General features: G+C 47.1%; 1 protein-coding gene across 4 annotated transcripts in view; it reads left to right on the top strand.

The window, feature by feature from the left end:
• Window positions 1–12,562, top strand: part of Iqsec2 (IQ motif and Sec7 domain ArfGEF 2) — an 82,945-nt gene that overhangs the window by 25,982 nt on the left and 44,401 nt on the right. For all 4 annotated transcript variants that reach the window (XM_077106278.1, XM_077106274.1, XM_077106273.1 and 1 more), the window contains exon 2: window positions 1,775–1,804. In XM_077106278.1, the coding sequence (XP_076962393.1) occupies window positions 1,775–1,804 (30 nt within the window). The remainder of the gene's footprint in view (window positions 1–1,774; window positions 1,805–12,562) is intronic.

The following is a 12,562-nucleotide window of genomic DNA, read 5'->3' as shown; positions in this document are numbered from 1 at the left end:
TGTCTAGAGCAGAGGGTTAGTGTTAGGACAGAAGTTGAAAGGCTCAGCCTCTATTCTGTAGGCAATTGGGAAGTCATTGAAGGGCCCCTCAGACTTGGTACCTGAGAATAATTGGGCCAGGCCTCAGAATCTATCTTGCTACTACAGAGTGAGATAGAAAGTTTTAATAAAAAGGTATTCCATGGCTCTGCTCCTATGTTCCTTTGGGGGCTTAAATGATTAAAAGTTGGTGTCACTGTTATCAGATGAGCATGCACTTGTGCCAGATGCTGTTAAGCCTCAAAGCCACTCCATAAAGGGAGGGATTCTCACCACTGCCCCCACACCCACCCCTTTTACAAGTGAAAAAACTGAGGCTTCATGTAGTGAGGTGACTTCCCCAGGATTATATGGCTGGGAAACAGTCAAACTGGAAGTGCTGTACTCACCTGATACCCTGATGCTTACCTGCCCCACCTCACTCACGGGGCCTCCATTCACCCTTTCAACAGATGCTCTCTCTCAAGCTCCATCTCCCTCCCTGTGTGTCCTTTTGTCCTTCGGCACTCAGCATAGTTAAAGATGGGGCTTCTTGGCACTAGTCATATCTTGGCTCTCTCAGCTGAGGAAAGAGCCTATAATGTGTTTACCTCTGTGTTCTTTTACAGCCCAGCCTAGGAGAGGGCAGGAGGCCTGGGGTAGAGGGAGGATGAAGACTACCAGGGGGAAGAGGAAGACAACTTCCCAGACTATCTCATTTCCATGGTCCCTGGCCATCCTCCCGTTCCCTACCCCCAGTTTACCAGCTCCTCTGCCCTAATCTCCCTTACACAGTACATGTCCATACACAGACACACACAAGTACATGAAGAGTCGGACACACATGGGTACCATCTCTCTCTGTCTTCCACACAGATACACACATGCACACAACACACACACACACACACACACACACACACACTCTCATACATTCCTTTCAGGGAGGAGTAGCTGGAGGGGAGGGGAGTGGTTCACATTTCACTCATTTCCTTGCTTCCCTCAGAGCTGTCCCCCACTCCATTCTCTTCTGTTGTGCTCCCTTTGTCTCTGAGGGGCCTCACAATGAAGAAGGCAGACCAATGTAGTAGAAAGGAACCCAGCAGCTGACTCATTTACCCCCTTGGCTCCATTCTCTTCATCCGGAAAATAAGCAGGTTGGGCCAGGCAATTGGCAAAGCCTCTTCTATGTTGTTAATAATACCTGGCATTTGTCTACTGGGTTCCAAAGGGCTTAATCATCCCAACAGCTCTGCAAGGATCGACCTCATGTTACAAATGGGGAGACTGAGGCTCAGACTCAGAGAGGTGAAGTGACCTGCCAGGTCAAGGGGCTGGTAAGTGGTAGAGCCAATATCTGAGCCTAGGTCTCTATGTTTAAAGCTCAGGCTTTGCCCCTGCCCACAGCTGCTGGCTGCTTATTAGGCCACTCCAGAGAAAATCACATTCCTCACCATGACCCATTAGGCCCCACTGCTGTTGATTTATGGGTACCTCTTTGATCTCACCTCTGACCACCCTTCCCTTGCTCACTCCACCCCAGCCTGTCTTCCTCCATGTTCTTCCAACTGGCTAGGCACTCGCCATCTCAACCATCTCACAGCCTTTGCACCTGCTATTCTCTCTGCATGAATGGAATACCCTTTATCTCATTTCCATCAACATGCATTAGGCCTCAAGGGTACTATGTAGGGCAGGGGAAGAAAGTAGAAAGCACATGTTGACTGTGTTTTTTTTCTTTCTGTTTCCCTTTCAGATCTGATGGGGAGAATTCCAGAACTGTCAGGTCAGTACCTCCTTTCTTTAGTAGTAGTTGGGAAATTGGGCTGGACATGGGGTGGGAGCCTCTCATTTCTTACTTTGGGATCCATGGGCAAGGGTAGGGACCAACTCCAGGGTTCTTTCCCCATTAATATTAGGGGTGGGTGTGGAGCAGAGTGGAGTGGGAGGAAAGGGTGAATGTGGCAGGTCTTGGGAGGGGGTTGTAGACTGTTCTTCAGTTTTTCTGACCCTAGCTGACTCAGGGGCTTGGCTGAACACTTCAGGGGCTCATAGGAGCTGGCCAGATATGAAAGCTGATCTCCGGAGAGATCAGCTCTGGACCTGGGACTTTTACCACCTTCTCTTCTCAGGAGAAGAGGGTATGATGAATGCAGGGCTTACCTAATCTAGTGTTCTTGTTCCTACCCTGAACTATGTCAGCCCTGAGTAGTGGGATTTAGGTGGACTTTGGGTATGACACATCCTAGACATTAGAAAAACATATCATTGTGACAAGTAAACTTTTTTTTTGCTTGGTTAAAACGTTTATAAGATTCAGTAAGTTTTAAAGGTAGAATCAATTGCCACTTGAGTAGGCAGGAGGAAAATTGGGGTAGAGGCAAGGGCTCTTTGTGTATTCCCCCGGCTTCAACCATCAGAAACCTCATGAAGGCAGAAGTGTCAAATATAAGGATTATTTTGGGAATGATGGGGGGCTCAGGATAGGGCCCAATCAGTCTTAGCTTCCAGGCTATGGACTATGGGATGGGCCTCTGAGATGAGATGGGTCCAGGCAGCCAGAGGCACAGGATTGGGACAGTTAGTTCCAGCCAGGGCTACCACTAGCATATATAGCACCTTTGTGAAGAATAGAAAAAAGTTGTCCCTTTCAGGAGCATCCCTTCTGATTCGGATCAATTGGAAAAAATGTTCCTTTACCTCTGAGCCATCTCACCAGGCTTCCCAGCTTCTGACCATAGCAAAGGTTAGATATCAGCCCCCACTCATGCCCTCTTGGCTGTTACCCCTTGTGTAGGGCACAGTTTGCCTAGCCATATGCAGCAGTGCAGGTCCTGTCATCCAGACAGTGGATATGGGCTGGAGGAAGAGGATGTCAACACACACAGAGAGATATAAGACACCTATCCTAGTGTCCCAGGCAGGGGGTCTGTGTTTAACACATTGGGCCAAGGTCAGAGCCATGGGATAGACACACAGTGAGGTCAGTGTGAAAGCAGGGGGAACATGATGGACACAATCAGCCCTGGTGTCCAGGAAAGGGGTATATGATGAGCTATAATTAGTCCCAGCATGCAGCCAAGGAGCATGGCACAGGCACAGCTTGTCCTAGCACTTAGGAAGGCACTTGTCTGGAAAAGGACATGGATCTCACCATCCCATTATGGATTTGGGAAAAGGTAACCTGAACTGACCTTGAGCTCAGGGCTCCTAATGATATGCCTGCCAATTGTTGAGGAATCAGCTTCAGGGTGCCTCTGGTTCTTACCTCTTCCTGCCAGGGGAGTTTCTGAGATCTATAGCTCAGGGTATTTAATAATAATCATAATCATAAGTCATGTGATGATTTATGTTGGGCCTTTACGACTTACAGAAGTTGTCATGGACTTTCTTTTGTTTGATCCTCCCAGTGACACTGTAGGTGGAACCTGGGCTGGCCTTATCATCAGTGTTTTACAGTTGAAGAAACTAAGGCTCAGGATGGTTATGGATTTTGCCTACAGTCACCCAACTAATATGTGGCTGAACCAGGATTCAAACCCAGGTCTGCCTGGCATCAAGCCCACAGCCCTGCCCACACCATCACTGTGGGAGCTCTCAACAGCCTTACAGATAATAATAATCATCCTCATCCTCATGCTAATATTAGTAATCATAGCAATTATCATTGATTCCTCACACACTAAGAACTCTGAATATGATCTTATTTAGTGCTCACAGCAGCCCTATTAGGCATGGATTCTGATTCCTGATTTACTGATGAGGAAAAGGAGGTTGTGAGAAGGTTAATGCCTTGCCCAAGGAAAGAAGAGTAATGGGCAGGATGGCATTTCTCTGATTCAGAACTTGGATTTCTGGCTCTAAAGCCAGTGTTGGTTTTTCTTATACTTGCTTCTTGAGCATCCATCCTGGGTGCCTGGTCAAGGAGGCTATAGAGGCTTTGGGGACTCAGCAGGTAGGGAAGTAAGGGTCAAACCTGGGCCACAGGAAGGACTGAAAGAATAACATTATGGGGCAAGATCTTGCAAACATGGTGGAAAGATTCTTTACCTAGGAACCAGGACTGGATAGGACCCTCTAAGGATGCTCTCAGGCCCCATGTGTAAATTCCTGAGTTCACTGCAGTTAGGGGTCAGGGAGGTCTTCTGGATACACACACACACACACACACACACACACACACACACACACACACTCCTGAAAATGGAATTAGTGTGCATAGGAAAGCAAGGTCGTATGTTTAAAGACAGGGAACAGTCATTTAGGCTGAAACAGAAGATTTGGGCAGGAAAAAAATTAAAGTTCAGAACTCTGGTCAAGGATGGGTCACAGATACTTTCTATCATCAGGGGGGAGCTGAGAAAGGTTGGGGAGAGGTTAAGCTCTGTAGCATAAAAAAAAGGCAGAAACTTTGGATCCAGGCAGAGGGCTCCATTTTTGGCTAGGTTACTTTCTAGTTGTGTGATTGGACAAACCTGTTTGTCCCTTAGAACTCATTTCCTCATCCAATAAGTATGTGTGTGTGCGTGTGCACGTGTGTGTGTACACACGGAGAAGGGTTAGAAGAAACATCAAGGAAGCGAGACATGATGTCATCTGTAATTTGGAAAGCTGAGTAAGGAGGATCACAAATTCAAGGCCAGCCTGAGCAATTTAGCAAGCCCCTCAACAATTTAGTGAGACCCTTTCTCAAAATAAAAATCACAAGGGGATGTAGCTCAGTGGTAAAGCACCCCTGAGTTCAATCCCCAATACCAACAAAACAAAAACAAAGAAAAAGAAAAAGTAAAAGAAACACCGGAGAGAGGGGCTAGGGCTCTGCTGTTGTGAAACCTGCACAGCAAGGAGTGAGCAGGATAGGTGGACTGCAAACCACCTAAGGCAGGGCCCAGGCCTGAGGGTTTCTAAGTATTGGGTGCCAGAGGAAGTGTAGAGTCTAATTAGAGCTGAACAGCTGGTGATGGGGGAGGGCAGTGGGCAGAGTTAGGTACTTGGACTTCCCTTAGATTCTAGAATAGTTGTCAGACATAAAGGCACCTTAAGCCAAAGTCTAGAGAAGAACTGGCCCTGGCTCAGAATCACAAAGCCTGCTTCCTAGCTGTGTGCTCTTTGCAGGCACTTAATTTCTCTGGTCCTTAGTTTCTCTTTGGTAAAATGGGAATGGTAATTCTGACTTCTCTGAGTTGATGAGAGAACTTAAAGCAGTGCTCAGCATAAAACAGTGGCTCAAGGAATTGCAGTGCCTTCTGTCCTTCCCTAATCCAATCCATTGTTTTATGTTGTAGAGTCAAGCGGAAAAAATATGGGGAAGTGCAGAACTTGAAAACAGACAGGGAAGGAGGGGCTTGATTGATCCCTTCACCAAAGATGAGGGAGCCCAGTAGCCCAGTTCCAGCAGCTCCACTGGCAGGCAGTGAGGGGTCAGGCTGGAACTGGGGGTGGGGGGACCAGGCTGGGGTTGCTAGGCACGCAAGGATGAGAGCCGGAGGAGGTGGCCTGTTGCTAGGGAAGGAGGGAGGGGGTGGGGGAGCCACTGACACCCGCGGAGCCAGGGACGTCCCCATGGCAACTAGAGCCGCTGCAGTAGGGAGGAGAAGTGGGAGGAGGAGCCACTGCTGGCTCTATTCCCAGAGGAGGCCTCCCACTCTGGGCCTCAGTGCCCCCATCTGTCCAACCAGAGTTTGGATTAGATAATCTGGAAGATTCTTCCTTGTTTTGACCTCCTGGCAATCAGAGATGGCCTAGCCTTTATGGCCCTTCCATGGCTTTCCCCATTCACATGTCTAACATACCACCAGTCCCCAGAGTCACCCCAGCTGTGTCCAATTCTTCCCTCCCATGCTGCTGCTTATTCAACTCAGCCCAGCTGCCCACCCTGCCCAAGCTCTCTCTATTCCTACTGCTTTGTTTGACTGGAACCTTGTCACTTATTGCTTGCTGAATGGCTGTTGAGGTGTGTACAGGGTTGGGGGGGACAACTTCTTTCCTGCTTGCTCTGGAAATCCTGCCCTGACTGCCATTACCTACCCTGACCACTTCTTCTCTCCTGGGCTTCTCTGGCCTCATAGGTTTGAGTCCCTCCTATTAGCCTTAGGAATTACTGCTGTAATTTATTGACCTGCTTCTGAATTGGGCTCCACACAGTACACTTGACAGACTCAGCTCTTTACAGTAAATTTATGGTGACTTATTGTGAATCTCCATTTTACATATGAGACAATATTCTGAGAGCTTATGGGACTTGCTGGAGGTCCCACAGGTACTGTCTGGTGGAGCCAAGTATGGAATTTGGCTCTGTATAATTGCTGCTACCTCAGGCTTGAGGTGGGGATAATCAGCAGCTGCAGAGCTTACTGAGTGATGGCTAAAGTTACTGTACGTCAGGTACCATGCTGGGCACTTTACCTGCAGTCTCTCTTCTCTTCTTCACAATAATCCTATAGGGCATATGGTGTTGTCATTTTACAGATGAGCAAACTAAGGCTTAGAGAATGAAAATAATTTATCCCATGGTAGAATTAAGGTAGGAATCCGAACCATCAGATTTATGATTACCACACTACCCTGGAGTTGACTCAGTTATGTTCCCGAGGCATAAACAGAGCATTCCCTATGTAGCAAGCTTGTGTTGGGCAATCCACAGGGGGAATGGAAGCAGGCAACCATGGTCCCTACCCACAGGAAGCTCCCAGTCTGGGGTTGCTACAGACAGATGAGCCAGCTCTGAAAAGTCCATATGGGAGTGTGCTGACGAGGTGTACAGCCAAAGTGTAAGGACAAGAATCTGGAAGGGTCAAGCTGGATTCTGACAGTGTGATGGAGAAGGCAAGAAGTGGGGTGAGCTGGGGAAATTTTCCCAAAGCAGATACCTTTCCAGGAAGCTTTAGAGGGGTGAGAAGGAGCAAAAGGTTCTTCTTCTCCTCCCTTTCCTCTTTGTGTTCTCCTGCCCCCCTCCTGGCCCAGCCCCAGGAAGTGGGTGACCCCTAAGCTGGCTGAGTGCCTGGTTGGCACCAAAATAAACTTGCCTTCCCTCTCTTCCCCTCCCCTTGCCTCTGTCCCCTCTGTCCTGGCTTTAATTAGCAGCCCTGGGGATGAGTCACTTGGCAGCTGGGGAGGGAGGCTGTGCAGAGCCCAGTCAAGCTTCAACTCCTGCCCTGAGCCTTACGGGCAGTGCCACTGTGTTCATGTGTGTGGGTGTACATCGCTGCATGTCAGAGAGGCTCTGTGTCAGTACGGCTGTGAAAAGTCAGGGCAATGTCGCATGCTGGCGTGTGGCCATGCACATCAGGATATCTGCATACAAACATATCTGGTGGTTGCTGCATTTGTTTTGGCATGTGACTGAAAGTTAGTGTGTGACTGTGTGGCCATAGTATGTGGCTGTGGCAGCAAGTGTCAGGAAATGCGGGAGCTTTTGAATGAACAAACACAAATACCATATAATTGCATTTACCCCTCCCAACATAAGTGTTCTATATGGGTTTTTGCTTATGCAAGCCCAGCACTCATATTCCCAATTTTCACTTGTCTGGGTACATTTTGCTGCAGGGAACAGAAGCCCACTCAAACTAGCTCAAGAATAAAGGGGGGCACTGTTGTGAGGCTACATCTCACAGAATCTAAGAACAGTAAATGAAGTACTGCCAGGTCTCTTGCCAGGTCTCTTGCCAGCTGGTCCTTGACCTGAATGTCAAGGACCAAGATTGCACTCTTACTCTCTGCATCTCCTAAGCCTATATTGTGTGTGTGTGTGTGTGTGTGTGTGTGTGTGTGTGTGTGTTTGTGTGTGTCTCACACACACAGCTTACCTAGTACCTGTCATTTCCTTTTCATTTCTCTCTCTGTACTGGCTTCCTCTGCTATCACATGACTAACGTGGCTGCCAACTTGGAAGCTATGTGACCTTCCAGCTTCAGAGTCTACCCCATCTGACTGCACTGAGTTCATCCAACCAGTTGTAATATAAATCAGTTGGACTTGATTCTCTTTGAAGTGAGTGAGGGTAGAGAGGTAAAATACTCAACATTTAGTCAGGTGCACTGGTACACACCAGTAATCCCAGCTACTCAGGAGGTTGAGGCAGAAGGATCGCAAGTTGAAGGCCAGCCTCAGCAATTTAGCAAGATCCTGTCTCAAAATAAAAAGGGCTGGGGACATAGCTTAATGGTAGGATATGTCAGGCCTTTGGTTCCATCCCTGCTACTGCCACATATACATAAAATACTTAGCACTTAGTGTTTCTTCTCCAGTGAGTACAGTTTTTATGTGTATACAAGTAAAGTCAGAGCCTAGGGAGGGGTATCCTGTTCAGAGGCCCAAAGTTATAAGATTGCTCATCCACCAAAGTTTTAGTTCCTAATTTTTTGCAAAGATAACCTCAGCTCATTTTGTTTTCAAGTTCTTGAATTGTTTTCAAGTGCTCTTGCATCAAAATACGTGGTTTTAGCTAAAACTGTCTTCTTTTTACTTTTTTGTGTATTCTGGGAGTTAAACCCTAGGGCCTTGTGCATGCTAAGCATATGCTCCACCATTGAGCTACCTTGTCCTCTTATTTTATGTCAAAGTAACTTTTAAATACACAGTGAATATTATCATTGCTCCTAGTTTTTGGTGATTTTCATAGCCTCAGAACAACTGGCATAATGCTACTGATGGTAGCTGCTACCAAGATCTTGATTGCTTCAGGAATTTTTCTGTTTTATTAGTGCAGTCACTGAATTTATAATTATTTGTAGTATATAATTACAAGCACATATTATCAATATTATCAGCTTGACGCTTCAGCTTATTTTTCCATTAATACAAACCCTGCAGTTTTTACATTAATTACAGAGGGAATTAATGACCCCTTAGACAAGTTTTCACCTATGAGTAAAGAGTTAGGAACCAGCTGTGCTACTAATAACTGGTCTCCAGACGCAAGGGCGATGCCCAAAGCTCCGGCCTCACATCCTCTGACTGAGTCTAGAGTCTTCCCACTACTTCCTTGGGGGCCTTCTGTTTCTGGCCTGGCACATAATAAATTGCTGTTGTTATTTTAATAAAAATGACCAATTTATTATTACTGTTAAAGCCATCTTCTTTTTATAAATGGTAAAACTAAGTGGGAGAAATTATCCCAGGCTCAGGGCAGAGTCTCCTTCAACTCCTCCTCCTTCTTTATTTTTATTGTGCCAAATATGAATAATCACTTTGATTCAGAAAATATCTACTATATTTCAGGCACTGTTAGGGAACACTTGACACACATTATCTTGAATCCTGTGGTTACCCTGCCAAGTAGGGGTGATTTACAGGTAGGGAAATGGATGCCTAGAGAGGTAAAGTGACTTCCCTGAAGTCATCCATTCATCTCTCCATTCATTTATTCCTTCATTCAAGCATGATTTATTGAGTACCTACAAAGTGCCAGTTGATATGATGGGATTAGTAGGATAGCGAATAATAAATAGAGTGATGGACCCTGCTTTGATGGAGCACATAGTCTGGTCAGGAAACAGACAATTACCCACAATTATAGGGGAAGTATAGGGTGTCATGGGTGTACTATGGAAGTGTGTCCAACCCAGCCTGAGGGTCAGGGAAGCTTCTCCAAGCTGACACCCAAGCTTTGACTTGGAGGATGAGTAGAAGTTAGCCAGGGGATGGGGTGGCATGAGGCAAGGCAAAGTGGATGGTGTTGCAAGCCAGAACTGGAAGGAGTGTTTGGCACCTGCATTTATGAGGAACTAAATATGTGTAGTGAGATGGTGCTGTCATGAGAAAGAGTCTAGAAAAAGGATAGAAGGTACATTGGGAGGCTGGAACTGGGACCTCAGTCAGTTAGGCCTGGAGCCAGTGAACTGCAGGATGCAGTGGCAGAGTTTCCATATTTCTTGGTGCCTGGAGACACTGTCAGCGTGCCTGGCCCCAGGGTGCCTCTTGGGTGGGCTTGTTAAGCATCAGTACTGGAGTCCAGGGTTCTCAGTGCCCTCTAGTGTCCATCTACCCATCCTACACTCTCCACTTAATGTGTATTGTCTGTCTCCCACATGTACATGTGACTGGGTGCCCTATGCTGGGTGCTGGGAACACTAAGGGGACATGTTCCTGTCCTCATAGAACTCCCAGCTGAGAAGAGGCAACAAGTATATGAACAGAAAGTGTCAAGAGAAGCTGGCCTAAAGAAGAGCAGGATGGAAGGACACCAGGGAATGACCCACCCTGCCTGGGGTGGGATCAGGGCAGCCCAGAAGGTACAACCTGTAGCTGACTTTGAAGAATAAAGGGGGACTAACCAGGTGAGGAGGTGGCTGTAGGGGCCTGGAGGGCAAGCACAGTTGAGAGTGAGGCATGGAACAGCATGTGGCTGAGAATTGCAAGCACTTCTGTCTGGGAGGAGCACAGGCTGAAGATAGGGGGAAGGCTGCGACTACCTGGAGGTGGGAGATAAGAGCTAGCTCACAGAAGGTTCTAGGATGCCTGCCACTGGGTCATTCATTAGGCACTTAGTGCATGGAATCTTATGAGATGCTTCACAAGCTGGACATAGTGGTGCACACCTGTAATCCCAGAGACCCTGAAGGCTGATGCAAGAGGATGGCAAGTTTGAGACTACCCTGGCCAACTTAGCCAGACCCAGTATCCAGATAAAAAAGGGCTGGGGATGTAGCTCAGTGGTAGAGTACCGCTGGGTTTAATTCCCAGTACCTCAAAAAATAAATCAAATGAAAATAAAAAAATTTAAAAAAGATCCTTTGGGATCACAAATGTCTCTGAGGATCAAATGAAAGAGACTTGATATTTTCTCCTCACAGAATAATATTTTTAATACAATTCCAGGGGTATCAGAGATACTCCTTTCCATGCCTATCTGTGAACCACAGGCTTCCAGAATGCTCTTAGTATAAATAAGGAAACCCTTAGTATGGCCTCCAAGGCTCTGCATGATCTGGCCCCATCTACATCTTCAGTCTCACCTTGTCCCCTTTGGATTCCCCACTCAGCCACATAGGCTTCTTTGCAGTTCCTGGATGTAGCACCTCAGGTCATTTGCCTAGGTCCTTTCCTCTACCTGGAATGCTCTTCCCTTGCTACTGTCACTTTTCGCTTAGTTTAATTTTATTAGTTGGTGAATATCTGTTTCCTCTCACATGGATGGAAGTTTCATCAGAGCAGGACATTGTGTACCCTTAGTTAGTGCTATATCTAGCACCTGGCACAATGCTTGGTCCATGGTATCTATTGAATAAAGAAAATGAAGGTTCCACCCATGCCCCTGTGACTGGGTCAAACTCCTTATCCTCAATTCCTTCTTCCCTTCAGCCTCCTGGGGCATCATCCCATGAGTCTACAAAACAGGCCCAGATATGTTCAAATTCCAAAAGTGACTCCAGATTAAGGTGTCTTTTCCTAGAATTCTTCCCCCATCCCTAAACAAACAGGCTACTCATGGTTCTCTTCATATCCCTGGGAAAGGAGTCAAACTCTTGGGTTCAACTTGAGACTCTTAGTGATGTATGCATTTTGTCTCACTGAATCCTAATAAGAACCCATATGTTAAGAATTGTCATTCCTCTTCTACAGATGAACAAACTGAGCCTCAGAGGGGCTACCCAGCTAAAAAGTTGTAGAGCATGTAGATGTTTTGTCTTACCAGAGAGAGGAAGGGGCTTGCCAGAGGTCACACTGCATCAGTCTTAGAGGCAGGACTAGAATTCCTGTTTCTTAACTCCTGTCAAGCCAAGAGGAAAGTCTGGGACAGAGGTAAAGCCTGTAGGGTGATAACTGCAAATGGGCTCAAGGTGAGCTGCTGTGTGAGAGCTAGAAAAATTGCTCTAAGAGAGAACACAAAGCAGAGGCTGAGGCCAGAGCCCTGAGGGCTGGGCTTTAGGGGGTGGGCATAGGGAGAGGAGACCATAAAGGGCCCACAGATGCCAACCTTGCGGTGGTCCGGAGGGCCTCTTTCTCTCAGCAGCTTTGGCTTTCTGGAGAGGAAGCAGCTGCCTCGGCAGGGAGGCAGGAAGGCTGGCCTGTTGCCTGTCAGCTCCTATTTCTTCTAGATCACTGACCCTCTGGCCCCTCCCAGGGCCACCTTCTGCTCAAAACAGCCAGGGGCCTTGGCTCTGAGGCCATGAAAGGACAGGAGACCTCTGAGCTGTATCTGTGGTCCTCTTCAGGAGCCTCACCTTCTTCAGACCCCAGTGGTTCTCTCCCTTACCCAGTGCCACCTATATGGAGGAGAGAGATTACTGTGGTGGGTAGGAAAGGAACCAGGGCAGCTGGATCCTAGTGAGGCTGGCCCTGTGAACTTCAGTGAGACTCTGCTCTTCTATAGGCCTCAGTTGCCCATCTGTAGAATTAGGCTGGGCAACTTCCTTAGAGGAACAGACTCTTGATTGTGAATGGTGTGTCTTCTGATTTGTACTTTTCTCTTTAGGGAACATTTCTCTAGGCCATTCTAGAGAACAACACAAGAAAAAGTGAGAGTTTATTACAGTGGTAAGGAATATTGGCCAGGGCCCCATCTTGATATTCCAAATGGGTGATTTGAATTTTACTTGAT

The sequence above is a fragment of the Callospermophilus lateralis genome, chromosome X, assembly GCF_048772815.1.
Source record: "Callospermophilus lateralis isolate mCalLat2 chromosome X, mCalLat2.hap1, whole genome shotgun sequence".
In the NCBI taxonomy this organism is placed as follows: domain Eukaryota; kingdom Metazoa; phylum Chordata; class Mammalia; order Rodentia; family Sciuridae; genus Callospermophilus; species Callospermophilus lateralis.
This window is presented reverse-complemented; position numbering and strand designations above follow the sequence as displayed.